This window comes from Anopheles ziemanni, chromosome 2, assembly GCF_943734765.1.
Source record: "Anopheles ziemanni chromosome 2, idAnoZiCoDA_A2_x.2, whole genome shotgun sequence".
Lineage (NCBI taxonomy): Eukaryota > Metazoa > Arthropoda > Insecta > Diptera > Culicidae > Anopheles > Anopheles ziemanni.
The window spans coordinates 5,552,145-5,578,240 of NC_080705.1; the positions used below are offsets into that span (position 1 = coordinate 5,552,145).

The 26,096-nt window shown below is 45.2% G+C and overlaps 1 protein-coding gene across 1 annotated transcript in view; it reads right to left on the bottom strand.

The window, feature by feature from the left end:
• Positions 1-10,423: 10,423 nt before the first annotated feature.
• Positions 10,424-26,096, bottom strand: part of LOC131280984 (E3 ubiquitin-protein ligase TRIM9) — a 74,232-nt gene continuing 58,559 nt past the window's right edge. Inside the window, exons 5-10 of the mRNA XM_058310236.1 lie at positions 24,670-24,829; positions 23,778-23,810; positions 20,286-20,425; positions 15,827-15,965; positions 10,807-11,040; positions 10,424-10,713 (exon numbers count right to left, since the gene is read on the bottom strand). Coding sequence (XP_058166219.1) covers positions 10,424-10,713; positions 10,807-11,040; positions 15,827-15,965; positions 20,286-20,425; positions 23,778-23,810; positions 24,670-24,829 — 996 coding nt within the window. The remainder of the gene's footprint in view (positions 10,714-10,806; positions 11,041-15,826; positions 15,966-20,285; positions 20,426-23,777; positions 23,811-24,669; positions 24,830-26,096) is intronic.

Sequence of the window (26,096 nt, forward strand, 5' to 3'; positions counted from 1 at the left end):
TTCCGGGTGTACTGTTTGGGTGAGGAAATTGAAATTTAAAGCACCTGCGATGGCAAGCAACAATGGCGTCCCGGGGTTGAACTGGAGAAGACACAATAAATTTGAACTAATTACGAATGCAAACAAGAATGGCTCGAACTCCTTTCCGTCTTCCATACACACACAACACAGACCTACACATACCTCCTGTTTGCTTGGCAGAAAAAGTGCGAAGAAAGTTTTTATTTTCCCCAACCAGGGGAAAAAAAAGTTCTAAAGAATGGAAACACTCAAGACCTTCCGAAAAAAGGAAAAAAAAGGCTGAAAGACAGCAAGAACGGGGAAAAGACTCCCCCGGGTGGGATGCAGAGAGAAGGTGCCGCTGATGAAAGATATGGTCCCAAAACAAGGGAGAGTTGGGAAATGATGAAAAATTGCCTTCATAAAAACCCTGGGCAAAAGTTTTGCAACGGGGGAAAACGTGAAGGCAAAGGACAGGGCTAGCACACACACACACACACCAACATACATACCCTTAGCGGAGATAACGAGAGAAGTAAAGAATCGTCATTGGCCAGGTGGAAAAGTCTGTGTTGGGAAATCAAAAAAGCACTAAACTAAAAGCGCAGAGATATCTTTCGGAAGCTCAAAGAGAAAAGAAAACAATCATCTTTTCCGTTTGATCGTTTGGCACTTTGGGGGTGGGGGTGGAAGAAAAAGTGAAGAAATCTAATTTCAGGAACAATTTATCAGTCAAGAACTCTTTAAAGATAAAAAGAAACCGGTGCATCGTTCCGGGTGATGGTGTGCGTCAAAGGGATGCCGTTTAGGATGCTTATTGAATCGGTGTCATATTGTGAATGATTTGTTGATTGCACGAACTTCAGTAATTTTCTTCGATTCGTTTGTGCACCTATTTCGTTTTTCACCACCTGCCGGCCCTATAATTACAATCTTCGCATTGACCTCTTTTTCCCGTGCCGGTCAAATGGCTTCCTTTTTTTTCGCTTATCCCCCAGAACGCACAAACCACACAAGCCCGCACCAGCGTTGGCCTCACACCGGTTAGCCACTTAATTAATACTTCACTAAATTATATCTCGCTGTGACAAATTAATGGAAACGATAAATTTCCCGACGACTTTCGCGCAGGTCTCTTGCACCTTGCACGCGCTTGGGTGACTGCGGGGAGGGATAACGGGGGGGTTGAAGATTTATGCTAACCCTGCCACCCATTTACGGGTGGAATCCGGGGGAAATCGTTTCACCCGAGGAAAACCCGTCGACCTCGGTGGCGTGGCGCAACCGGGAGTGAATAGAAAAGCAGACGTTGTTTGTTCAATTTACTACTTGCTTGTTCCTTCGCATGCACTTTCCCAACCCAATGGGGGGAGAATTGGTGTCGAGCTCGGTGTCGAGACATTACGCTGCAAGTCACTCGGTGCAGCGATCTGCAGGACAGGAAGTGGGGGAAGAGGAGAGACGAAGGTACCACGGGGAAACGGTAGTGTGCCATAAGGTTCCGATAAGGCTTATGATTTAGTAAGTGTAAATGGCAATTCATCCTAGCATATTTGCATCTGCCTGGCCAGAGGGAAATGGGTTTTTTCCCGTTGCATTTGCATACATGTTTACCATTGTTTTGCGAAATTCGTATGTTGAGTTCGTAATGAAGAACTGGCTCGTCCCCTTGTGTTGGAAGTCAACTTTGTTGTGGTGGTGGTAAAGGCCGGTTGATTTAATGGCTTTCTGTCGGCCACTCATAAAAGAGTTATTATTTCGTTGATTAAACGAACAAAGCATTGGACGCGGTAAATTTTAGGATTTAGTTCAAAAACTAGTTAATGTTTTCAAATGTTTGAAAATGTAGCTTAGTGTTGTAAAACATAACTTTCATAAAAATTAACACTTTGACAACTTTAAAAACCTAATTATTTCTAGACGTAACTCTAAACTATTTTTGATGATATTCAACTTTTCTTGAAACATTTTCAACTAGGTTACAATCACACCTTCAGTTAAGGATTTTGAAAAATATATCCGGGAAACCTGATCCCCTCAGCGAGACACCTCAGGATGGCTTGAGCTAACTTTTCCTACACCAATGTCAGCGGCTATTATCAGGTAACCATTTATCCGAAGACCACAACCAGCCCTCCCTGGACCTGGAGAAAATTCTACCTGTGGTTTCGCACGGAGAAGAAAATTATACGTAAAAAGAAGAAAATGGCAGAAACTGCCACTTCTATACGGTGTGCGAGTTACACGAACCCCCATCGTACCTGTCGGCCATGTTTGCTCGCCGGTAGTTTCCTTTCCTTTGCACCGTTGCTAGAGTGCATTCGCCGGAACCCGGAAGTGGAAGTTTTCCCCTTCGTTGCAACGTCGGCGAGGAGGTTTTCCCGTCAGGAGCTCGAACAGTTTGACCGAAAGTTGACTGCAGTTGACTGTTTTTTCCGCAGGGCGTAAACTTTTGACAGAAAACCCACCTCCGACCGGGGGGGTTTTCCCGGGTAAAGGCTACAACATCGATACACCAACCGACGAACCAGGACGGGTATTTAATTTTCACTTCCAGTCAAAAACTTTTCCCACCGCCCAGCTCGTTTGCAAGCGAGTGTGGTGTTTTCTTTTGCCGAACAAAAAAAAAAGGAAACCATGGCTAGGTTTACAGCACACACAGCACACTGTGATTCCATGGAAAATGTGCAGCAACGCATCGTTTATTTTTCCTGAAAAAGCATGGCCTTCGTGGTTCTAGCTTTTTGCAGACTTACAGAAAGCAAAATTAATGCTTGACAAAATTTACCGCACGAATATTATCTCGACAAAATAATAGTCTCTAGAGGAAAACCACCCGGAGTGTTTCAAATTGAGATAAAGAACAGATATTCACGCACATCCACCATCTGCGAGAAACATGGAAAAGCTTTCCCACCTTTCATGGTGGAGAAGTATTTTCCCTTGCAAGAAAGTTCTGCATTCCTTCTGCAAAAAAAAGTTGGCAGTAAACTAGGCAATGATATGGCTGAACGGTGAAAGCGATGAACAACGAAAGATAATCGCAACGGCAAGAAAATGCAAGCTCTCAAGTGGAAAATTCACTCCCCCAAAAGCTCCCCTTATGTTTCCCGAGTCGAACCAGCCACCTTTTAAAGTGTTCCGGTTTTCGATAGGCACGTTTTTCCCGAAACGCTCAAGAAAGGAAGCGACGACGCGGAACGGGAGTTGAAATTAGTGACAAGTGCTGATTTGGAACCGCTTTTCCAGCCATTAGCGACACAGGTGGGTTCGCCCCCTTTCGTTTTCCCCGCACCCACCCGCCACAGTAAGCACCGTTGGCGCGTTATCGAAACCGAAACCTGGGTAGCTGGAGCTTTTCCTGACATTTTTACACCGCTTGATTGCAGTCCCACTCCCGTTCTCCTGGTTTGGCGGTTTTATGCCTTCTATTTTTCGTGGCACTTTTTCCCCAAATCTTTTGCCACTTCAGTGGCGCCGGGTTGGCAAAGGATGCGGGTTAGGAAAAGCAACATTTCCCCGACGTTGGAGTCGTTAGAAAATCGTGTAACATTTAATTGAAACATGGTGTGTCTTGTTGGGATCCTTGTGTTACATAACACGTACACACGCACACACACTTCTGCTGTTACACCACACGTGCCAGGTGTTACCTCAAGCACGTGGGGTTGTGCTTTTCGGGATGTGGAGAAAATTACTTAAAATTTGGAAATTTAAACACCCCACATTTTCCCGACGACACGACGAACGTTAAGGTGAAGTTTTCGGAAAGCGCCATTGGGGCTCAATTTCAATCCTACATCTTCGCGATGGATGCGGGAAAAAAAATTTAATCACTTTCCCGCACACAAGTGATACCATAAAATGGGAAAATAAAACAGAATGCTCCCGCCCGATACGGAAGATTATGTTTCCCTTCATCATTGGGGGTGGATTATTTGTTTTATGCTTTGCGGTAGGCAAGGGTTTTCCCTGAGTCGATTATCATATCGACACCACGCTGTTGCCATACACTCTTGTGGGTTTCTTTTTTTTCCCGGGAACGTCATGATGAGGAACAGTGTTTATTATCGCGTACGTACACGGTTGGAAAACTTTCCTTTTATGGCAGTTGCTTTCCGATGGTTGAGGAAAACATTTGCTGCCTAATTGCAACCGCGCTTTTCCACGCAAGAATGAGGGGGGTTTCTTTAAAGTGTAATTTTGTGTAATATTAAAACTCATGATCAATTTAAAGATGTTGCTACTGGTTCCAACTTGCCTCAGTTTGGATGGTTTTAAACAAGTTGTTTATTGCGGAGTTGATCAAATAATGGTGACGTTTAATCTAATGGAAATATTTGAAACCTATCGCTTTTACCGTTTGCTAATCGCATCGAACAATCGTCCGTTCTTATCCCTTTTCTAATGTTTTAAAAATGAAAAACCTTGGCTGCCATCAAACCAGCAATTGGCGATAATTATTCCCCTCCGAACGGTCATAAATGCCAAAACTGCATTCATACATCATCTGCGGGTGACGTGTGACAATTCGTAAATGTAATTATCCCCTCCCCCCTTCTCAAACTCACCCTTCGGATGCCCCCCCGGAACAATGCGCTTTTCCGGCAAACCGGTAAGCCGGCTTTATCGCTGAGGTTTCGAGTGGGAGATTTACCAAAAATTACGACTCGTAACCCCGGCAAAGGGACACCGCAGCGGTTGTAAAGGATGGTATCTCTCTGATAAACCACCAGCACCGACAACCCATCGAACGAAACGCATCTGCGCACCGGATCTGCCTCCACACCCCGCCGTTCGGAAAACCGCTCCCGGGCCGATGCTTTTGATTTATAATTTAATCATAATTACATCTCACGGTGGGGGAGAAAAAATCCAATCCTCTTCCATTAGTCGAAAATCTACTCGACGCATCCTTGGCCATGAGTTTCCGCAACCCCCCCAGCATTTGGGAGAGAAATACATTCCAGGGCTGGGGACGGTTTGCGGATGGACAAATTGTCCAATAAATTTCCCCACCCTCTCTCTCGGCTTGGCCAGTCCGTTTCGAACCCTTGCCGTCCGCACGCTTCCGCATCGATATAGTTTTAATGTTGATGGCCCGGGCAGTTTGACGGGTTTGGGTCGGGGTTTATCTTCCCAATTTCGGACATTAATGTGTTGTGTCCTTGCGTTTTGTGGTTGCAAAGGACCTTTCGTTGGGTGAAGCAAAAGGGAAAACAATGGAACAGGAAAGGCGTTGTTTAAAGCAGTTAAAAGTGTTTCCGAATGGAAGATAAAACCTGTGAATTAGTACAATTAAATAAATAGCATGATTTTTTTTCGGTCGTATAAAATGTTCCATCGTTCCACGAACCTTTGAAATGGACGTACTTTTTCTTTTTGACTTCTCAAATATCTGTTCTACCGCAAAACCGGCCAACACATGTTTTTCCGCAAATTTACCACCATTACGTGCGCCTTATTCAACTTTATTCAACCGGAACGGAATTTTTCCAGCGTCCTACACACTCGACTCGCTTGTTTATCTCCGTGGCGAAGAAAAGCTCCGAAGAAAGTACACCGAAACACATTCCAAAGAAGGTTTACCATCGGGTAAGATTGTTCCCGGAAAAAAAGGGAAAAGTCAATCTCCCGCCGCTGGCAAACCTTTCCCCGTTTGCGGGGTGGATTATTAAACGGCATCACTTCAGCTGAAAAGGACACCGACGAAGAGGCTTGCTTGGCCAGCCAATGGGTGACCAATGGAAACCGAAGGCAGTGGGCTAAATAACAAGATTGGAGCCGGCACACATGTAGAAATTAAGGGTTTTCCGAAGGCCTGTGGAACGGTTTTTGGGGACGGGAAAATGAAAGGTTAATGGAAAAATGTCGCCTAACCATATTTAATCCCGTGTTCTCATAATTGGATTACAAACGGGATTTTTCCCTCTCCTGTCCTTGAAGAAGTTGGATGTGAGTTTCATCGTGTGTTTCCCGTCTTATTTTCCCTTGTCTTGAAGAAACCGAGGTCAAAGTCTGGGACCAGCGAATGGCGTTTTTCAATTCCAACGAAAACATGCCCACGAAAATCGACCAAGGATTCCACGGAGGTGGGGCATGTTCCGGCTTTAATGTGACTTTTGGAAATCTTTTGAGGTCGGAAAAGAAGGATAAAATAAAAAAAAAACGCCAAGCTCCAAGGAAGGTCTGCATGAGCTTCGTCAGAGAAAGGCACCGAGGTGGGGGTTGGTGAGTGGGAGGCAATGTGCCATCGTACATAACCAGAAGGCTCCAGAGGACGCCAAAAGCCAAATGGCCAAAAGAGTCCTTCCATAATGATGGGCGAACGCGATAAGGCTGGTGGAAGTGACAGGAAACGGGCCGAATTCGTCCGTGGGTCCTTTTTACTGAGTTTTCCCGGCCGGCCTAAAGGTCAATGTTATTACAAAATTTCAACCTTCTTCTCCCTTAGACGAACGAAATTGCGGGTTTTTGGTGGGCACATTTGTTCATTTGCGCCCGGAGTGCGGCGAGCGGCATTTGGCGAGAGCCATCCAATTCCATCCGATGTCCTTTCGGATATGTTGCGCCAATCCGGCGAAGGATTAGTGTAGATTTGGACACACGAAAAACTGACCACCGGAAAGAGAGAAAAAAATGCCAACGAAAGCAAAAAAGGATAGGTCTTTGAAGGGCATGTGTACATGCGATAAACTGGCTGGGTTTGAAGGGAAAGAGCAAAAGCACAAAACAAAAATGAAAATGGCTTGGAAAATAAGGTGAACAGCCCCGTATAATCACCAGACCCCGGCCGGGTGAGGGAAAAAAAAGTAATTTCGTGCCAGCAGATGAAATGAAATGTTTCCGCCCAACTGCCCTTCAACATTATCTCATCTGTTGCTGCCGGAGGATGCGGTCCACGGTATTACGTTAGGCTTAACATTGGCCTCTGAAGGACCCATTTACAGGAAATGAGTTCAGGTTGCGAACCGATTATACTTAACAGCAAATGCTACAACCAGAAAATATGTTACCCATAGCAAAAACAAAAAACCACTGCGTTATCGAAACCAAAAACCACGTGCCATTATTTTTCACATGTTTTATTTCCGTTTTTAATAATGTTACCAAATGGTTACTGAATGCTGTCATTACGCTGCTAGGATGATAGTGTGGTTGTCTTGTGTTTTTTCTTATTTTCACCTTTACCCCCGACCCTTGTGCCGGGTAAATGCTATCAGTAATATTGTTGACGAATTGGGAACGTTTTACCACTTTTTTGTTGCCACTATCGGATTCTACATCTTCCAGGTGTTGTCGAATGTTTGGCTCATTCAATGTTTTGTTTTGTTTCGCAATGCGCTAGCTCCTTCGTTGGATACTACTTTCTATTTCTATTTGGTTTTCTGACAAATTCTCTTCCCATTTTGTTTATGTTTTACATGTTGTGATTCTACGGATTTTACAAATACTTTCAGTTTTTTTAAATGTGTCTTCTCTATTCGTAAAATCTGTTTCGTTTAGTGTTTGCTTAGCTTTACTTTTTTCTTGTTATCAGAAGCTCATACATTTTCCTCACGGAAGTGATACACATTTCGGGGTCTTTCGGGGGTTATGATTCAATAAAAATGTTACTACACATCATCTTGTACGTGAGTGAAGATGATCGATTTTTCGGTTTTGTTGGGATGTTTTTGTTTATATTGGGAATAGTACACTTATATCTTTCAGCATCATTGTTTGCATGGTTTGCACATCAAACTTTTCGATTCAAATGTGCGATTTTTCGCTTTTTGTCTAGCGCTCGGATAAATTCTAGCTTGTGCTTTAGCGATAAAATTACTTATAGTAATGATTTACGAATAGTCTAATATACATTTTGTACAAAACGATGGCAATACGGTGCTCATGCTGGAGAAATCGCTTTCCCATACAAGCTACTCAAGCATTTCGATACGATAACTGGAGATTCAGGTTTAAACTATTTCACTAGCGGCCCGAAATTCAGAGCAAATATGTGTTTCGTTTTAGTTGCGTATGAGTATTTGGATCGTTTGTTTCTAATCGTATCAATTGATTTAAAGCGAATTTAGATAGCTCGATTTACTGTTCGTCTTTCTCGATTCTAGTTCGATTTTTGTTACGGATAATCAGCTTTGTTTTTTTTTGTGCTCGTGATCGGTCTTTGTATGAATGATGATTGAAGATACTATTTACAAGGAGTCGTTTTCCGTACGATTTTATTAATACTCTATCAAATTTCGAAATTTAAATTATTTTCTCTACAATTGTTCGTTTGATGTTTCACAAAATGGAATAATAATTTAGTACTTTGTCGTTCTATACACATTACCGCATGAAGTATAAATTAAATTAAAATCTCTTTTTACAATTTTCTTCGCAGTCATAATAGGATGTTTTGCTTTAAAATATGTTACATTTAGTCTCCCATTCTATAAACTTTTCATTCGAATCGAATCGAGGTACCTAGAAAAAATTACACATCGGTCACAATTATCTCTCGGTCACCGATTTTTCTGGTAAGGAGTGCGCTAATTAGCCACACAATAATCGAGAACCGTATCAACCCTAAGGTTATACGAAATTAATGAGTGCGTCGTCGTCGGTGACTGTCGCAAATTGTCCACAGTTGCACCACGGAAGCGGAGCACAACCGTTGATGGTATCAACAATTGGATATAGTTCGATTTCTTTCTTTTTTTATAACAAAGAGATTCTACCAAAAAGGACTCCTTTAGGATATGCTGCATATTTGCGATCAATTCTCGCTTGCACCGATGATGCATGTCGATAGTTTAAAATATGTTTCTCATTCGTTGATTTCTGCACCGATTTTTACTATTTGTTTGCGCCATTTTGTGTGCCGCTTTTCCAGCTGTTTTTCTACGGTACCGTTATTTTTCCCCCCTCGCCATAAGGAACCTCATTAATCGGTTTCGAATCGATATCGGGCCGTTTGTTGCCAGCAGCTTGATGCGTTTGTTTTTCCTCCACGTTTGCTGAGCGCGATTAATAATGACTTTGATCGAGCAGGGGGAAAAAACAAACAAATGCCTGCAGCAAAAAAACTTCAACCACTCTGCATTTCCTCTCTCTCTACTGTTTCTGTTCACTAGTACATCAAAGTGCTGCATTTATCATGAGCGACCAATAAATCCGTGGCGGTGGCAAAAAAAAAGAATCCACACGTTTGACCCGGATTGATTGTGCCAGTCCATATTTTCCGGCGGATGTGAAAAATCGTACAAAGTCATTAAAATTAATCATGAATTGGAATTGATTTTAAATTATTTATTCTGGCTGGATGGAACACGGGTATTGCACACATGTAACGGGTTCAATTTACAATGTATCAATAAAGCACTATTTTGTAAAGTGGGTAGGGAAATAAAAACTGAACACGAATTTAATAATTTACCCGTCTGGAAAAAAAGCTTCGTCACATAGAAAAATACATTAAACAGGAATGTAGTAAGCGTAACATTTCCATACGATGTATGCACTCCGTTCGCATGCAAATGAAACAAATTAGGTGAACTTTCACTTTGATCATGGCGAAAGATTCCATCGATTTGTTTTACGTTCCCTTCGGTTGTGTTCGGCCCTACTGAACTATTGACCTCGTAAAATGGCAAGGTAAAGGAAAATACCGACAGGGACGATACTATATTGCCCTTTGCCAGCTAAATGATCCACCAGCGCGAGAGTGCAAAAATGCAAAACACATCGCGAAGTCTCGGTTGGAAGCGAGTGTATCGGATGTAAAGGATCTTTCCGGGTAATGGGAAAGCACAAACCCCCGGGACGCTGCGAGCTACATTTCTATTAGCATTTTTCTCGCCGAACAGCATCGAGTCGCGTTCGAAAAGCACCGGATCCGAACGGGAATTGAAAAGTCGTGGGCAACGATTGCAACCCGGCGATAAGGGTAGTGCAGCAGTACGCTCGATGCTCGGAACGTGGGACTTTGTGGTTCAGTCGGGGCCACACGACACCAAGCAAAAACCGACAATTTAATATGTGACATTCTGTTGTTCACCGTGCGTTTGCAACTGATGTGTTCGATAAGCAATAGCGTGTGCCATTTGTCAAAAGCAATGTCTGGACGCAGAAGAAGGAGTGTTTTGTACGCCACACCGTAAATAAAATAGACCAATACTAGAGCACTCTGGTTTCCATGAAACAACTTCTGAAATGCAACTCTGAACATAAAGGAAAACTAATTCCCTACTTGAGGTGGATTTCTCCAAACTCGCCGAGTTTTTGATAACTATGCAGTAGTAAGACTACTTTGATGTACACAGCATCTTTATGCTTAATGAATAGACGCGATAAGGGCTGCACACTTTACTTGACTACTTGGGTCGCCGAAGGGGCAAGCGGGCTGATCCACCCGACAGCCTTACCCCTTGGCGTGCCCCTAGTGATAGTCCATCCGGGGGGCATCGAGCCCGGTGTGCAGCGTCAAGGTAACACCCCGATTGACACTGACGGCCGGATAAAAGACGCCGTACAGATCGCGGAACGCCACCGAACCCTGCGGCATCTCGTTGACGATGAAGTGCAGCGTGTGGCGCTCCAGGTCCAGCAGCACGCCGACGGTGCTGCCCGTCGAAATACCACCCTCGACGCGCCGCTCGTGGACACTGTTGTGCTGGAACCAGGACCGCTGCCGATCGATGTACATCGCGAACCCTTTGTCGTCTTTGCCTGGAGCGAAGGGAGCGAGAAGTTGAAATTGCAGGCTCAAGGAAAGGTTGGAAAGAAAAGAAAGCAAAGGCCTGGGGGGAAAACGAGACTTACCGAGCATCTTATCGCGGGCCACATCTAGACGCGCGACCCCGAACGCCGGGTCCGTGTCGGCGGTGTACTTATCGATGGTGAACTCCCAGTAGTGGACGCCACGCGAAAACCCGACCGAACCGAGCGCCACCCGATGCTCCCAGCCGTCCGCCGATACGGTCTGGTTATCGTTGGAGAAGTTCAGCCCGGAGCACGGTCCGCCGCTGAGGACCGAGTCAAACATGAACCACGCCACTGGAAGGAAACGAAAGTGGAAGAGCATTAGCAATGTAGTTAGTTTATATAATTTGTTTCACGCAGAAGTTTATAGATCCGTGTTGGAAGATACTTGCAAAAATGTATTCCACTGCGATTTAAATAAAATCTAATATTTTGCTTTCAACCAAGGATCCTTAAAACCTCCCACTAAATTACGAAAAGTTCCACACGCTTCCTGGATTCAACGCGAACAGTAAGCAAATTTCATCCTGCTGCCATTAACGAAATGAAATTTTCCCAGCCGCAGGGCTTTTCCCGACCCCCTGATTTACTGCGACGCGAATCCGCCTCTTCGCAGGTGTATTTGGCTCGACCACATTTCGCCAAACTTCAGGCGCAGCCAAACGTTTCGCAATTTAATTTAAATCCACTCGAATCCTTAAGCCAACGAATGCCCTTCTGAAGGGGGGGCTGCTATCTGCTATCGACAGCACAAGCAAAGACTTCGCGTCGCGGTTGGCGTACGCGACTCACCATGGAAAGGGTTACCCGTTTGAAAATAGCGCCATCATAGCCACACGGTCAGCGAGACGGAAAGAAGTTACATTAACCGAAACGGTGAGACACGTATGTTCCGACGGTTCAACACCTAGCGCGCAACGTCCGAATAAAAGTTCGTTCCTGTGTCCGTCCCTTCGCCGGAAGCGCGTTTGCGGTGGTGGAAACGTTTTGCGCCAGCGAGCAGCCGTACCGGTGCGAGCAATTTTCCGGTTCGTTTTACGCATCGTCACATTCGGTAAATACATCATCGATTGCGGTGAGGAACGGGAATGGAGAGTGGAGTGCGCTCGGATGTGGACGTACCGCGAGCTTCTGATCTAAGCAACGAACTCATGAAGGACGGGGTTCTAGAACATCCGATCTTTATGTCCGGATGATTTTATGTAGGTTGTTACAATCTACCAAAGTCATACAATTCTTACGAACAGATACAGGATGTGAATGTTTTATTCGAGCACAATCCAATCAACCATAATTTCGCCAAACATTTTTTTTTTAAATCAACATCTAGTCTAAAAATAGTAAAACGTTAAACGACTATTTCAAACGGTATCTTCAATGACTATCGACTTGGTTTCTTCACATTATCCATCCATCTAATTGACCGGTGTCTGAAAGAAGTGCAACAAAGTAGAAACCGAACGTGACAATGTTTTCCCAACGGATGCAATCGATGTCGACCCACCGCCCTCCCTTTTTACCTTTGCCCAGCCGAACTTGGCGCCATCTGCCGATTATCATCGGGACATACCGAGCGGGTTCTGTGCAACGACACAGGAGGTTGCTTTAGATGGCCGATGTCATAGGAAAGGCGATTGTCATCTTCTTCGTCGAGATCGGCAATGATGCCGGCATGCTGGACCAGCTGCTGGCGGTGGTTGGAGCGATCCATCAGCTCCATGTTCATCATGACCCGAGCATCGGTAATGACCTGCCAGCACTTGGTCATGCTGTTGGCGAGCACGGTCACGTTACGGCCGAGGATAGCGTTCCGTCTCGTGATGGCGCCGCATATCTCCTGCAGCAACACGTACAACTCCGCCACGAGCAGTCCCTCGAGGCCCTCTTCTGCAATCTTGAGCGCTATCCGCTGGATGCACTCGCAGTCCCGAGAGGGACCCCGCATCCCTGGCGAGCATTTGCCACCCACAAGCGAGCTTCTCCTGGCCGAATTTTGCTCGAAGCTCGCTGCCTGCTTCATGTCGTATGCCAAGCCTTCCAGCTTCTCCATGGATTCGCTCATCCTGGCCTGTGGATTCGAATCGTTTTTCTCCGACTCGTCGTCCACCGGATCGTGCTTGATTTCGGCCGTTTCCTTTTCTTCCTCATTGTCCCCAAGCTGCTCTTTCGGTGACAGTGGTTCCAAGTGATCCGAACTGACGATGGTGGACCTAACCGACACTTCTCGAGAGCGCCTACCATCGCCGCCGGATTCAAACGCCTCCAAACGAGCACGCAGCTCGACGAGTTCCTCGCGACACGCACGTTCGTCTGGAGCTGATGTTGCGACAACGTCCTCCAACGCATCGAGCTTCTGGAGGAGCTGTTCAATCGTTTTGTCCTTCTTCGTCAACACCTCCCTCAGCGAGCTCAATTGGTCGTCTGGGACAGTTTTGCTGGCTTCTAGCTCCCGTTGCAGGGAAGCAATCGTCTGCTGCAACGATGCATTTTCCTCCCTTAATCCAACTAGCCCACCGAGGATAGACGATTTCCGGTCGGCTGCCGGGACATCCTGCAGCTCGGAAATAACCAGTTCCAGCTCGGTAATTTTGTTTTCCTTTTGTACACAACAATCTGCCGGTTCGACCGGAACCGATGTTGCTACATTTTGTAAGCTTTCCTCGAGCTGTTTGATTCGATTCTGTGCATTTGCTAATTCGGTTTGGAGATTTTCCTTTTCGCTCTGTAACGCTTGTACTTTTTCGTTTGATTCTATCAACTCCACTTGATCAACTGCTCCGACCACTTGGGCACCGTTAGTCATTTGCTCGAGTTGTAGCTTCAGTCGACCGAGCTCCTGACAATCTGCCAAAGAAGTTTCCCGAAGAGCGGTGTACTTTTCTGTTGCTTCCTCCAGTTGCCGTCTGCAATCGACAAGATCTCTTCGAAGGTCCTCAATTTGTTGATGAAGAACGGTTTCGTTCGAACCACTCCGATCCAAAGTAGCTTCCCTTGCCTCATAGTTGGTTAATTCCTGCTGCAAGAAATCTACCTGCTCCTTCAGTTCTTCCATGTGCCGGAGGTTATCCGAACAGTTTTGACAAGTTGTCGGTTCCATCGAGTCGCGGGCATGTTCATTAGCCTCTGTTTGCGAACTACTCTCACTGAGTGTAATTTTGGATTCATTACTAGCATCCGTGGACTCAAAACGACGTCCTTCAGGTCCTCGAGTGTAAACCCTCAGTTGATTCTTCAAGTGATGTAATTCTGCCGCTTGCTGGTCGTACATAGTCTAAAACCGGACTCCAAGAAAGATGTTACCTTCGTGTTCGACTATCCAATCGAATGACAAACCTACCACCAACATCTCGATCTGCTCCTCCAACAACTCCCGACGGCGTTCCTCCTCCTGAAGGCCCTTTTCCAACTCAACCGCGCGGGCCCGATATGGATGGGTTCGCTTTATCTCCAGCGCCAACTCACGCTTTTGTTGCGTGAGACTCTCGCACTCGGCCTTGAAAAGAATTAACTCATTCTCCAACCGATCGTAGTCTTGTGCTTTAAATTTGAGAAAGCTATTTTCCGCCTCCAAGTCCAACCGGCCGACATGATCTACTCCGGTTGAGAATTCGGTTGCCTCCGCTTCTAGCGCCTCGTTCCGCGCTCGTAGGTCGATTATCATCTGACTTATTTCGGCCAGCTCTTGTTCATCGAACTGGATAGCTTCCCTTTGACGTTCCTGTTGTTTGATGATGCCGTCGATTTCTTCCTCAAGCTGCCGGTTTGTTTCGTCTAGTGAGCGTAGGTTTTCGTTAAGCAGCTTCGTTTCATCCGCGAGTTTCTTCTTTTCCTCTTGTAGCTCATCGATGGTGACATTCTTTTGCCTTACCTCCTCCCGCAAACTGAGCGTATAGTCGGCCAAATTGCCCGCATCAAGGCGTACGAGCATATCTTTCGTTAGTTCAGCTCCGGAAAAAGACTTTAAAACCAGTAAGTGTCTATTGAATTAATGAAAAACTAACTTCATACATGAAGGGGAACTTTTCTCGCTTCAGTCCAGCGCCGAATCGCCACATCGCCGAGAAACTGTGATTGCTTCACCGCATCCAACGACCAGGCTCGCGTGTCGGTACATGATTCGTATGACTTAAGAACCGCGTCGCTGCGTTTTTTATCAGGAAGTTTTCTTGTCTCGTTTGCAAATGCAATGTTCAGGAACTGACGCTGAGTAGCGAACGCCATTGCTTACGTTTGAAGGACGTTGAGCACTACTTTTGATGCAGATGTTTTTTGCAAGGAGCAAACGTTGTGCGCTCGAGTAGCTCCGTTTCACAGACTACTGTGTTGTCCATAGCAAACTTTAAGAACCAAACTCAAGAATTGATCGAAAGAAAAATGTTTTCACCGCCTACTACTGTTAGATGCTTCGTGCCTACTTTACTCATTGAGGAATGGCCACTAGCTACAAAAAGTATGCATCTGTATTACACACTGTTTCTCGTGCAACCTCAGAAGAGCCAAACAGACAGCAAGATGACGAAAAGTGACGCTAATGCAGAACAACATCATTATGTCCTTGTGACAAAATCCTTCTTGTGCGGTTTGTACGTATTCCGTCATTATATCGTCCTCCTTCACCATTCACTTATTCATTGCACGGGGAAAAATAAAACCACCACTCCAACCTCCCATCCTTCGTCCGAGAGCCCAACATTGCTGACAAAACACACAGTGACACGTGTTGTTGAGGGTTTGCATGCTCCAATCCAGAAGAAGTGCTTAATCCTTGTTTGCAAAACACGCTCACCGATACACGACTGTTTGCGGGATATTGTGTTTTTTTACTACCCGTCGTCCCACTACCGGTAAAAGTACCCAAAGTATGTACTTCGCTAGTGGCATCCATTTTCTTCACCAAGTCCTGGGCGAAGGAGACAAAACAAAAAAAACGGGAAAGGAAAGGAACATCCCCGTACATCCTTTCTCGCGCAGTGGATTTTATCCTTCTAGTTCTCGGTCCCCCTTTCTGCGATTCACTTTATTTCAATCAACCACCGTCACGGGATGAAAACCAAATACATTTTGCCGGAGCCAGACTTACCTTCTGCCGTCTGTAATCCAATAAGCTCGGAGTATTCGCCCTCGCCGGTATTGTTGAAGGCTTTAACACGTGCGTTGTACATCGAGTTGAAGTGCAGTCCATCGACGGTGCAGATTGTCTCCTTGCCGCAGTACACCTCCTGAGGGAGCGAATAAAAACCAGAAGGAAATGAATAAGATGTACTAAGATTGTTTTATGTCCATCAACCGTTAAATAAAATGCAAACATACAACTCTGTTATATTTATGTACTTTGTAATGTCAATACATATAAATAAAGTTAAAGAATCAATTCATTAATAACAATCGAATTTATCCAACAAATCTCATGTTCAAAGCAGATAAAATTGTTAACTGAAATAAACCGCAGGCGGGTCGGTCAACACGTTTTCCATGGAATGAATATTTATGTACTTGTCGGTAACACTGAAGGACTTCAGCTCTGCGATACCAGAAGGTCCTGAATCGACCGGTAGCAGACGAAGATGCAGTCCCGGTAGGGCAAACACAACGCGCTGTGAATTTTTAATTTTCACCACTCTTTCACAGTCCGTAGTGAACCCGTCGGTAGTCACCTTTTTGGTCGACATTCTCTGATGTGTTCCTTGCAATTGACTTTCCGCGCGTTGGGACATATTTATTTATCCAACAGTATAAAAAAGGAAGCCGCTTTCATAAGGATACCTACAGACACATCTACAGGCTTTAGAAAGCGTGGGGCGTATAAAAATAACAACCCCAGACACAACGCCCATCCAATGCAATGACTCATGTAAATTTTATCGAATCGAAAAACTGCACGTCCTCCCGACGGGGGAATTACGAACGGTTTTTTGAGTGTACACCTTAAGCCCTCGCTGGAGGCAACGTCAGCGACAAGGATACTTTTGCTTTTTTGAGTTTTAATGATATGACATTCAATGGTGCATTCAATGGAATGTGGAATGAGTTTGAAGGAAAGTTTCGGTAGCTCTGAAGTACACAAGGGATACGAGAAAGTTAAACAACCCAGTACCATCCTCGAGATGTTGCAATAACGTTCATATTTCTCTGTGCGACAAGGGTTCTTATTTAGTAAAACCTTCATATGTGAAGCCTTCTTCAGTACTCGTGAACCAACATTTATGTAACATTTTTAATTGTATGGTATTGAGAAATTGTTTTAGATGGAAACCAATAACTTTTCTCTTCTTTGACTAGGTGAGATTAAATTCCAGAAATTCCCTGTATCTACATGAGTACAGTTTGCAAATTTATATGCGCATATAAGTTTAAGATTACATTAACAATGCTAGAACAATATCAACTCCGAATACAGCGAATAAGACTTCAGGCGAAAGGCATTCAGACCAGTACGGACATGCGTTGCAAAATTTCAATGAAGTGCTGGCGTCAAAAAACCCGTACATGAAACATGTATCAAACATGCACCAGAGCACCTGCAACCAGGGAAAAAGGATAAGTTCCTGAAAAAATACCCCGTCACATGATGTGATACGGTGCACAGCCCGAAGCAGTTCATGGGAAAGTTCTAGTTCCTATCGCACAAAATATTACACCGTGAGTCTAATGCTTCCATCACCGAGGATAAAAGGGGGTGAAGAGAAGGAACGGGGTGGGATACAATCATAGGGAAAGTGGCATGGCATTCCAGAAGATATGAATATCGCTTCTTTGCGGTCTGCCATGACGAGTTTTGTGTAGGAGGGGAAAGGCCGAACGGCTGCCGACTGAAGCCGAGGGTGTGACGTGTGATATGACACGATATCAGACAATGCTGCCGTTTTCTTTTTGCCTCTCCAACAGCTTCCACTGTGCCGGAGTGTATTAGAAGCACCCAACACGCCAGCGGTTATGTGCAACACTTTTTTGTCGACGTTCCTCTTCTGCTGGCCACAATTGTGAAGACGGAAGAGCAGACTAGCGCCAGAACAAAGCGAAAGCTGGCACCACCATCGGACCGGACACCATGAAAAAGCTACAGGATATTCCCACCCCCGAGACCAGGGCAAAGTCTCTTCATACGCCACGGAAGAATGTGATATTATTCACGCAAAATAAAGTCACTCTAGTTGGTGACAAAACGAGGACAGGAAGCGCCTTTTCCGGTGGAGGCACAATGGATGGTACACATGGAAAAAAACCTAGTTTATACTCCAATATCTACGGTGATAAGTTCATCGTTTGACCGGTGATATATAAACCTTAAGTTTTAAAGCTGCGTTTCAATCTTTTGCTCGAGGATATATTTAAATTAAGCTTTAAAAATATTCCACATTGTGTCCTGATATTTTTTTAGGGAAAAATAAAACTACCCAACGTACATATAACGTTAGACATCCTTCACAAAACTACAGCGCAAAACAAGAACATACTTTTCGTGGTGATATTACGTGGCCCTCTAGTATGATGGCGACAATTGACCGTAGAGTAGTAAATCCCTTTCCCTTACGGTGGCTAGAACACTCCCAAGGGAGCTCGACCATATCTAACACTATTGCAGCGCAGCACACACATTACCACCCAGCATAATAATCCACCGGAAGTGGCTACGGCTACTTACGAAATAGGGGGCTTTTTGTGACGTTGATGGAGCTGTAGCATGAGGAGCGTAGGAAAGGGGTGAGAGTAATTCAAATAGTGACCAACGCGGAGTAGAAAAACGAAAACAAGGAGTGCTGCTAATTTGCCACCGTACAAACCCGGGGGCATGCCATGGAAAGCCATTACCGAAAGCACAACTATGTAACGAAGAAGGGACCACATTTGCCTCGCTGTGCTCTGTAATCCCTTTGCACAGGAGTTGGGCCCTCGCAACACGGAAGCAGCTATCTTCCTAGACTATTTTACCTCCCACGGAATTGTTCGGTCCCAAAAAAAATAAAACACCACCCCGGGTGACATGCGACTAGACGATGATGGTGCACCATTAGTTTCCACCACCAAAGGCTTGTGGCTCGGTGGAATAAGGGGCGTTTTCCCGAGAGACCACTCCCGCAGCACTCACAGTTTCGACCCATTGCTGTGGGTTCCGGAGAAGTAAGCGGGACAATTTATGTACATTTTCCTCCGCTTAATGATACGCACACCACGGCGGAGCTGCGTCGACGGCCGGCAAAAGGTCAATCCTCCGACCGACGGTTGTGTCCTCCTTCGTGGGTGGACAGAGGAGCGCTCCCGGGAGAACGTCGATGATGTAGTTAACGGCGGGATGCCTTACATGCAGGAAGGCTTCGGCATGTTCCCTGGGCTGCAACGAAAACACGCCGGGAATGTCCACCGAGCGCCTCAACCGGATCCACCTGACGTCACTTTCAAGCTGGAACGGAGCGAAAGGATTCCAACGTATGCCCCCTCAGGCGCCCATCTATCGTCCTTGTCGTCGAGACAATCTCGGGAAGCCCACAACCCCCATTGGCTCCCGGATGACCGAATGGTTTCAAAGGGCATTTCAAACTTTACGACGCGCACCATAATGGAATTCATTCCGGGGGTCTTGGAAAATGTTGTGCGGGGGGGAATATTTCGCCCACCCAGTGTCAACGGTTTTATGGGTCACAGGGAGGGGGGAAGGAGAGAACGTCGCAACCGGACGGCGGAAGAACTTAAAGGTTTTAGGGCACACATTTTATTACGCAACGGGCAGCCATTGAGGCTTTCCAGTGATTTAAGGAATCCTCTATGCTGATGCTCCACATAATTGAGCGATTGCGGATGTTTGGATTTCTTGGACAAGAGAGAGAGAGAGAGAGAAGAAAGGCTCATCTCTCTCTGTTTCGTACGAGTTTTGATGGTTGCCCTTAAGGCAGTCCTAGGAAGCCCAAAGATTAGAGTGCATTATTTGAGATCTATCGTAATCTTATAATTTGCCGCTTGACTACAACGCAATAAATGTTGCCTAGAGCTTTGCTTTGGTATTTATTCCGATACGCTGCGGACTTTAACGAGTCATTTGGATTGTTCTAGTTTCTAGAATTCCATTTCAAGTCAATTTGAGGTTGTTCTCTTTTGAATGATACAACGAAAACGATTGAATTGAGCTTGCCATTGATTTGCTTTACAATTCTCAAATTTATGTTGAGCGAAATACTATTTAATTCCGTCGATCCTTCTTTTACTATAAATAGACATATTTTCGTTTTCTAAAGGATTCAAATTCAAAGAATTGTAATTTCATCCAAATTCCGCACAGGATTAGAAACTTCTTTGAAGTATTTTCTGTATAGGAGAATTCATGATTCTCGGTATTCAATAAAGTGTTTCGTGCTAGCAAGCAGCATTTCCCGGAAACGGAATAAAACATGCTAAATCCGGAAGACACCACACGTGTCTACCACATACTCAGATCCTGCTGCTTCCTCGACAGCCCAACCAAAAGCTCCCGCTGCTACATTGTGATGTGGTTTTGGCACTTTGTTTCACGCGCCCCCCACTGCTGTGGGAATGGTGGGAAAACTTACCCGAAACTCGCCACCGCTGCCGTCGTCCAGCTCGAGCACGTATCCCTGCACGAACGAATGGCTCGGCGCCTGCCACGCAACAGTTACGGAATTGTTCTCCGCCGAGCAGTCCTCCGGAATGATGACGGGCGCCAGGGGCACTGAAAGGAGGCCGGGGCCGGGGCCAGGGATGAGCAAAGAGGAAACAATGGAAGAACATTAGCATCACATGAGCGAGTGAGAAAATCGGGGTGCGTAGGAAAAGGAAAGAGAGAAAGAACGAAATGAATTATTTAAATTATTAATGGTATTGAGCATATTTCCACCGCTGCCGTCGGTGCAGCTGAGGAAGAGGAGATAATGGGAAATGGGTGCGCCTGGAACGAAAATGAAAATGCACTGTGGTATGTGCAAGCTCGGAAAATCCGATGGGAAAACGTCGGGGAACAACAAAACGAAAACGAGACAAGGCATGAAGGAAGTAAATGAGACAATTAAAATTTAACGTAATCATAAATACTTTGAAACTACGTCCAGGGTCAGAAAATACGACGACGGACTGCTTTCATCTCGGGAGCGAATCACGACGAAGATGATGCAGTTTCTATTTGCTGTTTTAGAAAAAGAAATGGGAAACTGAAGCAAAACACAAAAATCAAGTGAAATAATACCACGAACTAAACACAAGTTTATTTTTTTCTTTTAAAAAGACAAATTATTTGATCGTGATTTTAATGAACCATTTATAAGAAATATAAAATGGAACTATAGGCATGAACTTAAGGGTACTTTATTTAACTTCGTTTAGCAGAAAACATATTCTTATGCAAATCCTTTCAACATACGACCGGTATTACCGCATCAAAGTCCTACGTTGTGACTACATTTTAAACCTCCGCATTGCAACATAGTTCTCCATATTCAAACCCGACTCTAATTTTCCACCAACCTCCTCGGACCTTGGAGGAAAAACAAAAAATCAAATTCATTTTTCCTGTCCCAACAAACAAAAGAAAAAGGTCATAAACGAGCGTACGATACGATTCAATAATGACCGAGTCCCATAAATCACTGCAACTAGGCACCGAAACGTGCGAAACGGATAACACCCCACATACGGGAGGAAAAAAGATTGAAAGGAAGAAGTGAAAATACCGTCGTAATGTAGCACTGGCAAAAAAGTAACACTTTTACATGAAATACAGTTTCCGTCGATGGCGCTTGCTGTACAACATCATCCACTGCAGCCGAGTGCAGTTGATGGCTCATAATACGCACCCGTGTTACCGGACCAGTGTGTGTGTGTCGAGTGTGGAACGGAACGCAACAATGTCGTGTAGTTTCACACTTTATCACACCGGTGGTCAACAGCCCGCGTGGCAACGGGATAGGGGCTATCTAGGGGCTGAGGTCGAAGCATAAAGCATTGCTTCACCTTTCGGGCCATTTTGCGAACGGGACGATGTGCACGCTGTTATCGGTCGATGGGCGCTGCACCAACCACCCCGTTTAAGCCCGAACTTTAGCCCGAAGCTGCGCAGGATGCAATTTAGTTACGAAACGCCGCTGGGCAGCACTCGGTTTTGGTCGGTCACAAAAAAAAAAGGCGTGAGATTCGGTCACGGTACCCGGCTCGTATCCGGGTGTGGGCTCGTTAAAGCGATACAGATTAGAACCTACGACCACTGTGCGGCACACGCGTGAGTAGCGAGGAGACTGATCCTGCTTTTCCGATTTTCCGAAACACGCAACAAACTAACAACAAATCGCCCAAAAAGAGGCCACCCCGATGTTTCCACCCTTGATGGAAAAAAAGGCTATATGTTGAAGGATTTATGTGGTGGGACTCTTTTTTGTTACTAAGTTCCCAAAACTGCACCGGCCAGATAGGACGACCGGTTAATCGAACACCTCACGTTGTTCAGCTAACGAATCTTTCATTGCGTTGTGGGTTGGAAAAAGTTGCAAAAAAAAGCTGGCAGAATTTTCCGGCTTCCCAGAAATGGGTCTGGCCACAATCTCGGTGGTCGCTCAGGGTTACTTTGTGGGCTTTGTTTGGGGGGTAGTTTTGCTTGTTAGTTATACGACGGGGATCTGCCGATAGGCGCTACCGGAGAAAAACTGGTTGTTCAGTAACTAACGGAATACAAAACATTACACTGTGTGTGTGTTTTTTTTTTCAAAAGCACACTAGGAATGGATTCTGAGAATAAAACTGCTGTGCATCAAAGCTAATTGGAATATTGGAAACGAAAAACATTCTCCGTTCTTTTTCTCGATTAGACAAGCCCGTAAATGACGAACCCTGAAAAAGAAATACAATGCGCTTAAAATACCTCCGCGTACGAACCGGATTTTTGCAAACAAAATCCAATTTAAATCGATCTAATTTTCTTTTCCGGTCCACCCAACCGGGCAGCATCAACCGGGAGGCCCCCGAACCTCGTTGTGTTTGCACACTGGGTTGTGCTAATGTTGACACTGATCGAACGTTGACGAGACAAGTGGCACTGGATTGGATGGGCGGGCCACTCTCGACGCCGACGAGGTCCCCGGGTGTCAAGTGGGTGTTTATGTACACACGGTGACATTCTCGACAAGCCTGCGCCTCATCAGCGGCGTCTGCTGCGCTCGAGTGGTCCACCGTCCACCATCCAAGGGGGAGGGGAGGGTAGTCACGTACAAGTGGACGGGAGCTACGCGGGCGTTGTGTAAAAGAACACGTTTTCCAACCACCCAATCATATACACTGGCGCGGCACAAAAACAACGAGGCTGGGAAAACCGACTATGCACACAATGTACCGAAAAAACACTCACATGAAGGATGTTTTTGCGTACACCACTTCTTAAGTGGAGCGCCTATGGATGAGGATACCCCGGGGACTCACATCGGCGTCGTTGATTTAGTGCATCCGATAATACCGCTCTCCAAGGGGCCAGAAAGGGTTTTAGATGTTTTTGTCCCCACGAATAACTAATTTTAACGAAGTTTCAATGATGTTCGCTATGTGTTGCGGAACACATTCACGAAAGGAAACCTTAATTAAATGAACATAAACTTGAGAGCCTCTAGCGTACTTGTTTCGATTTAGTTCATCTATTAGATTCGTTCCCAATCACGTTCCATTGGAAAATGCGAAAGAAAGTATCAAAAATATACTCGTTATTATAAGAAATGTTTTCAAAAATGTATAAAAATTAACATGAATTAGAAAATGTCATCCCAAATAAAGTAACATCCAACACACATAACACCCAAACGTGTAACCATTCGTAGAAAATTAAAAAAAAAACGAACAGTATCATTAAAAACAAAATGAAAAGAATTATAATCAAGGCTAACTTTTTAAACTAACAAAGAACAAGTAACAATTTCAGTCTGCACTGAAAACAAATCCATCAAAAATGAAATAAAACACTGGTTCTTAAGAACACAACACCGGGAAAAAACCGGAGGGTAAAACCGAAAAGACGATTGCAAATGATGATGAGTTTCGTATTTGTTTCTCACCTGCCGGTAGCCGTTCCTCGCCCTCCTTGGCGGCTGCATTTGCGCGTGTGTGTGTGTGTTTGGAAAAGGGATGAGAAAAACGTTAACTTTCTTATTACCATATACACTTGGACGAAAGGGCGGCGTTTAGTGTTAGAGGCGCGAAAAAGCATTAAAACATCGTTTGGCTAGCGCCCGGAAGGCTCTTCACCCAAGGCTTTCGCTTCCAATCGGCATAAGCGGCACACGACGGTGTGCAATTAACGCATTGGGGTTTGGTTGTTGTTGTTTCAAGCCTTTTTTTCCCGCACCCTTTTCACCACAATGCGTGGGGCTTGTGGCAAAAGAGGGAGAGAGAATCGACAACATGTCGTCCGCTGTAGAAGTCGCGTTTCGCGGGTCACGAATGTTTCACGAGTTAATTAAAATTCAACTGCCGTTGGCATTACCACAAATTACCGGCTAGTGGCCACGTACCGGGGCCGGTCGACGAGTGCGAAACAAGTTACTTCGCTTTTGGATCCCGGGCGGTACACAGGCGGACAGTACATTATTAATAGTACATTTCACGAACGGGTCGGGAATAATTAATGCCACACATTTCTCACCTTCTCGCTACCGGGGTTTTCGTTGACGAAGGTTCCAATTGTTACAATTTACCAACGAGCCCTTTCGGTGAATTGCTAGTTCTTGGGGCCCGGGCCCTTTTGCATTCTCCAAACCAACCGCCGTGAGAACCTGCGCCATCTTTAATTGAGCACGAAGCAACCGCGCGCCGTCGTGCATCGATTCTGGCGCCGGTAGAGACTTGCATAAATTAATGCCACCCTTCGACGGTGAAAGTCATCCCCGGCGCATTAACATACACCCTCCGCAGCCACCCACAACCCCAGCACACCCCGGCGACACTTACGTTTCATCTGGATGAAGTTGAGATTATCGATGGCGCGAATCACTGACGAGTCGTCGAGCGTGAGATCGATAATTGGCGATACGCGAGGTGCCGCATTCGTGACCTCCTGGTGCCAGGTCATGTCCGTGTTGGCGACGCGGTTAATTAACATCGAACCAACCTGTGAAAGATAGGATAAAGAGAGAGAGAGAGAGAGAGTGAGTAAGTGGAAAGATAAACAGATGAAAATCATTAACATTTCGCACGAACTGCATCGGTAAAATGCATCGTAGACGCTCGACGCCCGAGATGCAGGTTGATTGGCGCGAGTCGGTTTTATTTTCTACGCGAGTCGGGTTTTTAATGAGCTCATAGAGGCCTCCAAACGAACCCAACTCCGGCCAGCATGTCTAACATCACGATTACGGGCGCGTGTTACGCAAACGAAGGCTTGACCTGTCGGGTCTGTCTCCCAGATACTGGAGGATTGAGGTTTGTTGCTGAAATGTACGAAAGTCAAAAGGTGCCGTTCTGTTTCACTTGAACATTTGACACGAATTTTAACGCTACAACACCGGGGCTTAAAGGGCTTTTGCTGGTTTGGTTCGGTTGTTTTCTATTTTGTTCCGTCTTTGTTTGATTTATTTCTTGACCTTTTCAACCAATAACCTTCCCCGCACTTAAGACGTTTGGATGACCGAATACCGTGGTTTTGCCCCCCGTCACCCTCGGTCTTGGATATGGATCTAGGTAATCTACTAACGGTCCGGCGAGGGAATGGCAGGGTAAATGAAGTGGACCATCGTGAAGTCGTCGTTGCGGCAAGTCCATATTTGGATGAGGCGTTGAAAAATACCTGTCAAACTTTGGACTGGGGCTTGGAAGGGGTGGCGTTGGAACGGTACACGTTTGTTCAGATATCACGAAGAAGGTTTTTCGTCGTCTTCTAACGAAACGCCACCTAACCGCACGTGCTTTGTGGGTCAGACCAACCTCAAAAATGTTACCCCCTTGGTACTCCCAAATGCCGCGCGGGAGAGACAACGACAATAGAATATTTAAACACGTTTAAAATATGCGAACGTTGCTTTGGGAGGTCAAAATAAATAATAATGAACTCTTGTTGAATGCACGAATTTAGGAGAAAAACATTCCACTTTATCGCTTTTTACATTCATGTTGACCTAAAACTATGACTTTCACATACAATGGCTCTGTGAAGGAAATTTATTTATAAATTTTCCCATTTTGTCTTTCTTTTCATGTTTGTTTTCCCAGAACCATGCTTTCCAACAGCACATTTTTAAATTAATTTTCCATCAATAGCCATTCAATTTCAGCGATGGTAAACACATAAATACGTGGGGGGACCCAAAAGTAACGGGAATCGGGTTATAGGGAGAAGAGGGGAAAAAGGGGATCGGGTACAATATTTTTTTTAAAAAGCT